The sequence below is a fragment of the Kryptolebias marmoratus genome, linkage group LG18 (assembly GCF_001649575.2).
Source record: "Kryptolebias marmoratus isolate JLee-2015 linkage group LG18, ASM164957v2, whole genome shotgun sequence".
Classification (NCBI taxonomy): Eukaryota; Metazoa; Chordata; class Actinopteri; order Cyprinodontiformes; family Rivulidae; genus Kryptolebias; species Kryptolebias marmoratus.
In genome coordinates, this window is record NC_051447.1 from 12,165,486 (window position 1) to 12,177,174 (window position 11,689).

An 11,689-nucleotide genomic window follows, 5' to 3' on the forward strand; every position below is an offset into this window, starting at 1 on the left:
GGTGCGTGGTGTGTGGGTAGGGATTGGTGGGTGTGGGTGGGTGTGTGGGGGGGGGGGGGGGGGGGTGTTGGTAGTATACAGCTCCACCAGGGAACAAGAGAACCCTGTGATGATGACAGTGTTGATACTGGTGCACCCCTTGAGATGGATGACGTAAAATGTCACAGGCTCTGCATCTGAATTCACACATCCATGCAACACACTAAACATTAAGTGTTTCCTTTCCAGCTAATGCAGACTTTATAAAGATATATGTGATCTCATGTTCATAAAAAGTAAGGCGTCTGTAATTCAGGCCAGATTAGAATAAAATCCCTGATTGTTGGACTAACAGGATTCCCTCATCCCACTCTCTTCTACCTCTCAACTATGATTCGGTTATCCGCTGCACCCAAATTGGATTTTTATTTGCCAGTGCCTGTACACACCTCATCTGCCACACTCAATGACCTCTTTTCTGATAGGAAACCTGTCGTTTCATTTCCATCCCTCGCTCCTACTTTCTCCCATGCATCCCATCAACTTGTTCTTTACAAGAGGATTAGATTTTTTTACTCTGTCTCTCTTCTCTCATCTCCTCCTCCTTAAAGTCGCCAACATTAAATCAAATTAGGGTCAATGGTGCAGTGTGGGAGCTAATCCGGCATCACAAAGAGGCTTAGGAGATGTGCCTCCTGTTCCCAGATATTATTAAAAGTCAGCTGTGAAATAACAATTTCCTCCATCAAAGCTGCAAGCAGATTTGTAAGCCAGTTCTGTGAGATATGTGTTGGGCACAAACATTGGAATGAAGAGACCAAATGAAATGCACTGCATAACTCCGATGTTGGAGACCTCACACACACAAAAAAAAATTTACAGCAATTTTCTGTCAGAAAATGTATTAGACAGTGACAATCTCATTCTCTGTGCATTGTGATAAATTAAAATACTGTATAGATACAACCTGACAACGACTGCACATTTTTACTTTTGGTCTTCTTGCTCCACAGGGAACGTTACAGAAATTCGTTGATGATCTCTTTGAAACCATCTTCAGTACAGCCCATAGAGGCAGCGCTCTGCCTCTGGCCATCAAATACATGTTTGACTTCCTGGACGAGCAGGCCGACAAGCACAACATCCATGACCCACATGTGCGGCACACATGGAAGAGCAACTGGTAAGTTGAAGTTCTGCAAATCTACACATACTTGCGTAGAGGAAATAGCCACTTATTTGTGAAAGCTTTTAGGCCTCCAGTACATTTTGGCACATTTCATATCGCTTTGCTTCATCAGTGCCAAGTTTCACCACGTGCCTCTTTCCTTTCTAATATTCATTGACCACAGGGGTGTGTAATCTCTGTTAAAGACAACCACAAGGGGCTAATCTAGTTAGCTGCCAAGACTCTCCATCTATTTTCATGGGTAACTGGGCCAAAATAATGTCTGTCACCAAGGAAATCTCCATAGTGACAAATGTGCATTTCCAGGTGCATAAGTGCACCTCCAAATTAATATCTGCTTATTAACTTAGGCCATGTTGACCTCTGTGAGCCCACCTAATAAGACTGGTCAAATTTAATTAAGCAACAATAATTTAGAATGGGAAGAGAAGAGGAATGAAAGATAAAGAAGAGGAAGTAAATGCTGCAGGAGTTAAATACACACTAATAACTCGTTAGCCCTCTAGCCTCTGCCAAGATCCCAGCATGCATCACTCAGCACGAGGCTCAGGAGGACCACAGTGATAGAAGGAAAAATTGATGCCTATCATGGGACAAATAGAGATGGAGAAAAGAATGGGTCGTGAGAAGCTAAAAGAGAAATATTTGTGTTTTTTGTGTCGTCCTTATTGGGCAATTTGCAGTGTGTTAAGTGTTTTCTGACAGCACAACGGGCCTGCGTTGCATTAGATCTTTAATGGGCTTTCACTATTGCCCCATAAATGGGTAGCAATTTATCATACCACAGATATCCTTTGTGTGAGATGTGCATCTGACTGCACTTCTTGCAATGCGTGCATGTGCATAAGTTTAAGTCATTTTGAAGACTGCAGAATGAGCTTGGACAAAACTCTTTTTGTCCAATGGTAGAGAATAATAATGCCAGTATTCCTTCCAAGCTGAGGCCCTGTTCCATTAAGGCCCCCATTCCTATTGTCATTATACACACCATTAACCTCCACTGCAATGAGAACCCCCACCTCCTGCTTAGGGTTCCCACTTCACGTATCCTGATATAGTCTTTATCTTATCCCACGTTCTGCTGTTTGATTTTTTTAAAGTATAAACATGAAGAGAGGTTTAAATGGTATAATCGCTCTATACACTTCAGATTTCTCGTTGTGCACGTAGAGACTGACCTTAAATTTAACCAGAATAGGCACCCAGAATTTATCTGTATCTCTCTACAATTTTTTAGCTTAAAATGTAGTTGTCTGTACATCCATGAGTCACTGGCTCTTAGAGCATCTCCAGATGGTGTCCTTTGGATTAATGGCAGCATGTTGGCGTCAGCTCCCACGGTGTAGACAAAGAATTTTAATCACTTTGCAAAACTGTTGCATAGATACTGACATACAACTTGTCGTATGTACTTTTAAAAAATAGTATTTTTGTTTGTGGAGATTCCTGCTGAAAATAATTGTAACAGTAGGATAGTAATTCAGTTTATTTGAATAACAGCACAGAACTACTAGACTACAAGAATTTAAAAAAATGTAAGAACCAATGTAATCAAAGTGCAAATATGATTTTAAAATGTTCATTTGTTACAGCTCTACAAATATTTGTAAATATTTCTAATATCTTAGGTAAAAAGCTTTCTTTTGTCTCCTCCTGTAATGTCAGGATAACTGGTTTTAGTTAATGTGCTCACATTGTAGATAGAAGTAAGTGGTTTTGATTCTTGACAGTTACAAAGTTTATTTCAGTCCTGATTAAGGATCCACAGAGTTGCTTTCAAACTGAGCCAGGAATCAATGGTTAGGGTTTTTTTTCCCCCTCCCAAACAGCTGCCCACATAATTCCTTTAGGATAATAAATGTCCTTGATCTTGGCAGCTGATATTTACCCTAATCCCTGACATAATTTCTAAAACTACACAGCTTGAGTTACCTACTGAATTTTTATATTTACCTGTTTTTAGTCAATGATGTTTAGAGATTAAAGTGGTTGTTTTGAACGCAATTTAAAAAATTGTAAGGGCAATCTCATGTTTGTGGCACCTGCACTTCCATTAAAACAGAAGATTGCCCACAATCACAACAGCACAGCAGTGGTGTTAATATTCCTTTGATCCCTGCACCTAATCTCACTAGATTATTTGCTTAGATTAATTTTGTAGTCATAATATGGCGTTTTCCTACCCATGTCCAAATCCTCTTTTGTGAGATTGTACTTCTGAATTGCTTTGTGGGTGGTTGTCCTAGAATAATGCACAGTAGGGAAGCACTGGTGGTATTTTAAATGACTGCATTTCACTTTTTATGGTTATTTCCCCCTTATCCATTAGTATTGCACCACATGCTGACATACTTGTGTAGGCCTGAATGCAGCGTTTTTTCTGATTGATTTTTGCCATATCAGCTAAAAGCATATAGCCCAGAGAATAGTGAAGATACTGAGATCCAAGTAATACCACCTGAGCCCCCCTTTGACTGCAGATAAAGCTGGTCCTATATCTATTTATTTTAGCAGAAACAAGCCTAGCAAATAAACAGACTTGTATATTTTTATTATTTTGGACAGGCACAGAAATAGGTCCCAGTAGCACAAATAAGGCGATATGAATTGTGTCGCTGTGTGGCCCCCAGCGAAGACCACTGGACACTGTTGGAGAAAATGAGAAGCAGCAACAGAAGGGCCTGTGTACTAGCTTTGCAAAGTGAATGAATCCCTTTTCCCCTCTGGCAAATAATATGTTTGTGCCTATTGACTAGCTGACTGTAGCAAATTTGAAAATGGCATTTAGAGACTTAATCTCAGAGCAGTTCAACTGGACACAGCGTTGTTTTGCTTCACACTCTTTGTTCCTGCGTTTGAATGGCCGGATTAGCATTTCATCACTGGCATGGAGCTGAACAACAAAATATCCATCATTAGTTTCTAAATTGTTATTTTCATGTTACAGTCAGAAGAAAAGCATCCCACATAATTAGTGTGTACAGACAAGCACAAATGTTGTTTACTTGTAAATGGCTTTACATTAATCTACTTTGTAACTTCCTGCAGCCTACCTCTGCGTTTCTGGGTGAACGTGATCAAGAACCCCCAGTTTGTGTTTGACATCCACAAGAGCAGCATCACTGATGCCTGTTTGTCTGTGGTGGCTCAAACCTTCATGGACTCCTGCTCCACCTCAGAACACCGCCTTGGGAAAGACTCGCCATCCAACAAGCTGCTTTATGCCAAGGACATCCCCAGCTACAAAAGCTGGGTGGAGAGGTAAGCAGTCCACATGGGTGTGTGTGTACCAGTCACTGGATGGATGACGAGGGAGAACACTTACATTAGCTATGTCTCAGGCCAACAAACACAGCGTGACTGTAGCACTGATCTATGAGCTGTGAAACCCCATCCAAATTACAACACAGTGAGGATGGATGGGTGCGCCCGGGGCATGAGAGCTACTGTACGGAGAGAATCAAAGGGCTGGGACAAAGGAGAAAAAGAGCCTTTTTTGAAAAGTTACAGGCAGCAAAAAGTGCAAGATATACTGAATTTTAAAAAAGGGATATTGTGAGGGGAATAGTTTGGTCAAATTGTACCTTATTAGGCATGACATCAGTCATCGAGATATAGAAACAGGAAGACGTCCTCAGGACTTAGACTGGTGCATGTTTAGGCATATAAAGCAACTCTTGATTAAAAATGTATTACTGATGTAAAGTACTGTTTTCTCAACCAAGCAAATGTTGGCCGGATGAGGTAAAAAGCTACATTCATGTTGTTTTACATGCCTAAAAGGGAGGACTTCCTCCATCCTTTGACTTCATTTCACAACTGATAAGGTTCCAATTATTTCAAAAAACCTCACTGCAGAATGACCAAGCTATCCTTTTAAAAGCTAGGAAGCCTAATGGAAGCTTCAGGTTGAATTCACCCTGAATGGGTTTCATGTCTGGAAATTATTAGTTCAAATTAACTCCTTTTCATCACTAGATGGTATTTACTCATAAGACTGAGTTGTTCTGTTGCCTACCAGCTATGTTAAGTAAACCTTGCAGAGACACTATCTGATGGAAAAGTAATGAGTTGTAAAAAGAATTTTAAATTTTACATATTAAAATTTGAGTTGTTTTAAGATGGCATGAATTTGCTTTGGTCTTAGCCCCGCTCATCTCTCAACTATTCCTTTAAGCAAAGCATTGCCACACATGTTCAAACTTAAGCCTCAATTACACTGTCAGGTGGCCAGAGTGGATTCGAACCATCTAAAACAACTCATCTCCAGTTTAATTTTGTTGTGGTTCAGAAAAAAAAAGTATATAGTCGTTTTAGATATCTGAACTGTTGGTGTTAGAGACAAGACAACCTGCATTTAAATAGACAGACAGTAAATAAAAAATGCATCCACCTGGCACTTCATTGGTATATTTAGAAAAAATATGGGTTGTAACAGTAACTAATCCAACAAATTCAAAGATCTGTTAGACATGTTACAGAACACTTCCAAAACTTTTTACAAAAAGCAGTGGTGATATAGACATGACCACCGTAAGTAACACACACCCCTTTTCCTTTGAATGCTAGTTGTTTAGAAAATACCATCTCTATCACACGCGCTCCTAGAATTATCTAGCCATCCACCAGGCCTGTCCTCCAGCAGCTGCTGCTACAGGAATTTAATATGTTAATAAGCAGCTTTAATTAACATAGCTGATATGGGAAACACAGCTGTTGCTGACAGTGACTGATTGCCTTTACCTCAATGGCTCTGTGTGCGTGGAGTGGTGTTTCAAGTTGAAATCTTAGGCAGCTCTGCCTCCGACGACTCCATTTTGGTCACTTAATCTTGTGCTGCTTCTGTGCACAATAGAAATATCATTAAGAAGTATTGGGGGAGGGTCTAGTGTTCATGCCTCGATTCATTCTTCCTCTTGTCTTAACAGGTACTACTCAGATATTAGTAAGATGCCAGCAATCAGTGACCAAGACATGAATGCCTACCTGGCAGAACAGTCACGGATGCACATGAATGAGTTTAACACCATGAGCTCACTCAGTGAGATTTACTCGTATGTGGGAAAGTACACTGAGGAGGTATGTAATGCAGTATTTCTTCAAGTCTAAAGAGTGAATATGTGTGCTTACTGTAGGATTTACGCAATGTTTTGTGGAGTTAGTAATGTCTACCTGCAGGGCCAGTTCAACACTAGTCTCACAAATTTTCCTAAACTGTAATCCATTGCCAGCATTTGTGTTGAAAAATGTGTGAAGCAGAGTCTTGTAAAGTAATTATCTGATGTAAAAATAGTGCAAAAAAAATCAGCCTTCACATTGCCCTTGGACTATCTGTTAGCTTAACTTCTACCAAAAATTTTAAATGGATAATGCTCTGAACTATTGCTTTAACTAGCTTTTTTTTGTAATTTTAAAGAGCTGTGAGCAGCCTGACAAGCAAACCTAAAATTTAAATACTCTACACTTGTTCAGTTCCATGAGCTAATACTGTAATTTTTTCTATTCAGTCTTAAACAGGTGTGATCAAATTTGTTTGTACCACTAGCAAATCTGTCCATAGGGAAATGTTAAACTAAGGGGTGAAAAGTATTTTCCATGCTGTTTGGTATCATAGAATACAAAAAGCTATGGACAGAGTTGTCTTAGGAGCTTAGAAAGAAAACTGCCAAGCATGTTAAAGGCTATCAGACCCTCTCCAAGCAGCTTGATACTCCTGTGACAACAAACTAAATAGCCCAGGGTGAAGATACATTAGTGTCAGACCACACCATATTCTGAGCTGCTTTGCTAAATGTGTGCTACGTAGTGTTACTAAGCTTGATCTGAGCCTTAATCTAGATCCTATTAGACATCTAGAGAAGGGACCTGAAATACCAAGAACAGTTTGCCCATGAGGAGTGGGCCAAAAATCACTTCATTGCAACAAAATTTTAAAAGGAATGTTTTTCATGAGTTGATTTTTAGTTATGTTTGTGCAATACCAAATCTGAAGAACATTTCAGTAATCATGTTGTGTGTCTGTGTTTACCTCACTGTCCCGCTGACAGATTGTGTGTGCACTGGAGCAAGATGACGCAGCCAGGAAACAGAGGCTAGCCTTCAAGCTGGAGCAGGTGGTGGCCTTCATGAGTCTGGAGAGCTGAGGACCGCACTTCCCAGGGTGCACTGGGAAGAGACCCCGTCAGAAACCGAGCCGTGCCTGAGCGAAGACCTGTCCCCATCTTTTTCATCAGACTTCCGCCTTCCGCTTTTTAGAGATGACTTCTTCCTGCTTCCTCCTCCCTGAGAGATAGTTTTGTTTTCCTCATCCACTCAGCTGCATAAACTAGTTTACCTGAATATATGTGAGGGGTGGTGAGCAGCTGAGGTCGGTGTCTCTCAGAGAAATGTGGGACATCCCTCAGCTTCAGCACAGGGGGAGCTTCATAGGGTGATTGCTGGAAAGTTAGCCATATTGGCACACTCCCCCTGCTGGAATAAAAGAGGGGAAAAACATTTTTATGTTGCCTTTAAGAATTTACACTGACAGTAATTCTTTGAAAACCGCAATGACGGGTGTCCATATGTTGAACTTTTAAAAATAGAATAGTTGAGATGAAACCATCTCTAGAGTTCAGTTTATTGTAGTTCTATGTTCAACATATGGATGCAAGTGGAAACTTCAAAGGTGATGACTGCAAGCCAAATGAACACCTCTGGAAAAAATAATGCAAGAATGGTTTGCCAAGTTTACACTGTACCCTCAAACAAAGCATACATATCTGTAAAATCTGGGCCGAGTCCAGGCAAACCTAGAATGTTTTTGTTTTTTTTCCAATGTAGCTGGAGTTGTATTTAAGAAAAAGACTGATGGGGGGAAGGGAAGGAATATTGCTCCTCTGAACTTTTCCTTTGCTGAAACATGACAGACACTAAAGCAGAGCATCCCCAGCCTTTAGCTCATAGCAACTTTCACACATTTTTGCTTACATTTGGCTTATATGGCTACTGCAAAATTAAGCTGTTAGGTGAAACCCTAGAGCCCCACCCAAGCTGGATCCTCTGTAAAAAGCACACAACCCACTCTGAAAGACAGTGTTTTGACTGCTAATCCAAACAAGAACAGCAGTCTCTTCCAATCTTGTGTCGCTACTGCGACAGTCTATTGAAGCACACACAAACATTTACACAGATCAGCAGCTGACCAAGATCCTGACTGCCCAGATGTGCACACCATCCCTGGAAGAGCTGACTGAGACGCACAGGATTAGAAACTGTTTTATCAGTAAAAATAAATGATTCATTACAGTGTAGCCAGAGATGGCTGACTGCTACCTACAGGGGCTCTGTTGTCTGAGTAGCACCTCTTTCCCAGGATGTTCTTATTTAAAAGACTTTTGTGTGGGAAAAATTGAATGACATGGACTTAGCTGGTCAGCCAAAAACCAAAGGAGCTTGAAATTTTCAAAATGGTCAAAATGTATTTATAAAGTGCCACTGAGGAACTGACAAAAAGGGACTATGTACAAGACAACAAACTTCTAGAACAAAAATATATATTGTGACTGGAACTTCAAAAAGCCTGTGTGATTTTTTTTTTTTTCTGACCTCAGTGTGTTGAGATGAGAAGCTTTATGGCGACGTGATGCGATCCTCTTTCCATCGTCCCGGGTCTCCTTCTCTCGGCACATCTTTCGTCTGGCTCCTGACTTAACAGTTTATCTGTTTTGCACAAGCGATGGAGATGGTAGCTAAATGCATTCGGCAAAAACCCCAACTCTTGAGTGTAGAACTGTTGAAGCACTCTTTTCTGTATTAGTGTAGTTGTCCTCAGTGGCGGCAGAGGGCGGCCTTCTCCATGCCTCAAAGAAAAGAAAAATAAATTTTAAAAAACTAATCAAGCAGAGCAACAAGTCAGCATCACAGACATCAACAGTGGGTATAAACCTCCACCAAGTGAGAGAGCGACAAAGATGATGAGGCGCCCTCGTACCTTTTGACCTCTGCCCTTTCTTTTGCCTTGACAACGTGCCCCATGTGGTGATGTGAATGTGTGAAGACCGCCCTAGGTCCACCTTGGGTCCTTTATTGGCTTTTTAAGCGCATGTAAAACGTAAACCATTTAAGAAACTTATTTTAAAAAATAGTGAAAAAAACAAGAAAATTAAGCCTTGCAATGATGATGTGGATGTGTTATTTAATCTTTCTTTTGCTTGGAAGAAACAGGATGGAAAAAGTGGATTGCTCATGTAAGAAAAACTATAACTTTTGTTGAAGGTGGAACCTTTATCAAGTTAAGCCCCTGCTTCAGTTCATGCCCACAGTTTTGTCAAATGGTAGATGTTAAATAAAACATATATACCTTTGCATGCTGACCTGTTTGGATGGTATGAAATGGAACTGCTATGCTCAAAAATATTTATCTACTTCTAAAAACTATTAGGAAGTTTAAATCATCTACCATGTCCTTCATTATAGTGCATCCTGTGTGGTTTTAGTTTCAGCAAACAGAATCCAACCCTAAGCTTTTGTTATTTGTAATCCCTTAAAAAGAGAACCAGTCTGCACTTAGTTCAGCTATTTTTTTATCCATCACATTAAAAAAAGCAAAAACATTTTAACCTAAGTTGATTCTATTCGCAATCTTGACATTATATATACAAGAATCACTTTGTAACATGACCCTAAAAATTATAGGACATTTTTTTAAAATAAAAGGTACTTCAGTGTTTCCTGTAGAAAACTGAAGCAAAACATAATTCGACTGGACTAATACTACCTAATTTTTGCACATATCAAGTGAGCCATAGATAAGATACCTGTGAGATATAACTGACATGGCTTCATTTCATAAAAAAATAAACATACCATTCACTTGTAAAGCAAGCATACACATCTAGAAGAAACTACATATGTAATTTACCCCAATAAAGACTTCACTGCTTCTTAAAAGCCAGTAAGTCAGTTGTTTAAAATAACCAAATTATTACTTTTCAATTATTTTCCTGTCTATTGGCTGCAACTTGGGAGAGTTCATTTAGTACACATATTTATAGGACTATCTGCTTCTAGAAAACAGCTGATGAACAGCCAATAAGTATTTTAAGACAAGCACTTCCAAAAAAAACACCTAAATTTATTAAATAGCACAAACAGAGTCATTGGTTACCATTGAAAATCTGTACAATATGAATCCCACACACACACACAACACCAGAGGTCATCTGCTTGTAGTCATCTCATGTTGTAGGGAGTTCAGATAAAGTTTCCACCTTCAAACATTTTGTAGGAAATAAAAATGTCCTCCTAGCTCAGTGTTATCGCAGGTGTTATACCAACATGCTAGAAAAGACTTTTACTAGATCATATTTGAAAGATAAAGAGTATCTTATGGAGAGATAAAAACCTGGGGGATATAAGGCGAGCTTCTCTAACTTTGTTATAATTAATTGTATACCTGTGTATGTAAATATAATGCATTCCTATTTTGCAGTCAAGAATAAAATACTATTTGTAATATAGAATAAACTTTATTATGAAACAAAACTTGATTTATTTTGCTCATTGTGTTAAAGGTTAACTGACTGAGCTTGATTTGAACTAAACATGTTCTGTTTATCAAAGTTTAATTGTGATCTGAACTGCTTTGGTCTCCAGGGAAACACAGATCATGAAAAAGCTAATGTACACTGACATTCCTAAAGTCGTACAATTTCAGCCCTACAAGAGTTTTAAATGACACAGCGTGAGGCTACCTGCACATCATTTAAACAGCATCACAAATCCTGTTCCTACAAAATACAATGTTTAAAAAAGAGGCATTTATTTATTTTCCTCCTAGCAGGTGTTCAGGATTGTTGAGATGTCCTACAGTCTACACCGAGCAATAAATTGTAGCTTTACAAAAATGCATAAGGGTGTTTGTACTCAAGGAATTCTCATTTATCTTTCTATTGCTGACTGCAATTATTTACAGTTAACAGCATAATTTTGGAAAAACTAGAGGATATAAAAAAGACTGGAATTAAATCTTTGCACAAGGAAAGTTGTGGTTCAGTGTACAAACTTAGAATAAGTTTAACTTTAAGCTTGTGTTCAATAGGGCAGAGGCTTAAACACATCCAGTTCAATTAAAAAAACAACCTCAAAGTAGCTTTCCTTCCCAAATATAATAAAACAGAACCTAAAAGTGACCTGCAATCAGACATTTAAAACTTTAGTTTATCTATCATTAACTGTATGATAAAGCAGGTGTTTCTAAATTGATTTGCCATGTTTCTTCTGCTTCTCCCAGCTTAAAATAAAATGAAATAAATACAATAGGGCCAAAAGTATATGAATCATTAAAACAGATTGAGTCACGATGGCTGTAATGTCAATATAAAACTTAGAAATAGACTTTACTATATGTACAGATGGATGGAAAAATGTTGATTTTTCTTCAAGACAAGTCTGAAATAAATCCATTCAAATAAGAAAAAAAGCCAAAAAATATTTTACATGTTCCAAGTCAAATTTATGAGGAACTGGCTAATGAAATTC

General features: G+C 38.9%; 1 protein-coding gene across 2 annotated transcripts in view; it reads left to right on the plus strand.

The window, feature by feature from the left end:
* The window catches only part of plxna4 (plexin A4), a 216,438-nt gene extending 205,745 nt beyond the window's left edge, over positions 1 to 10,693 (plus strand). For both annotated transcript variants that reach the window (XM_025005636.2, XM_017414840.3), the window contains exons 29-32: positions 993 to 1,162; positions 4,217 to 4,429; positions 6,097 to 6,247; positions 7,216 to 10,693. In XM_025005636.2, the coding sequence (XP_024861404.1) occupies positions 993 to 1,162; positions 4,217 to 4,429; positions 6,097 to 6,247; positions 7,216 to 7,311 (630 nt within the window). In that variant the 3' untranslated portion in view covers positions 7,312 to 10,693. The remainder of the gene's footprint in view (positions 1 to 992; positions 1,163 to 4,216; positions 4,430 to 6,096; positions 6,248 to 7,215) is intronic.
* Positions 10,694 to 11,689: the final 996 nt, after the last annotated feature.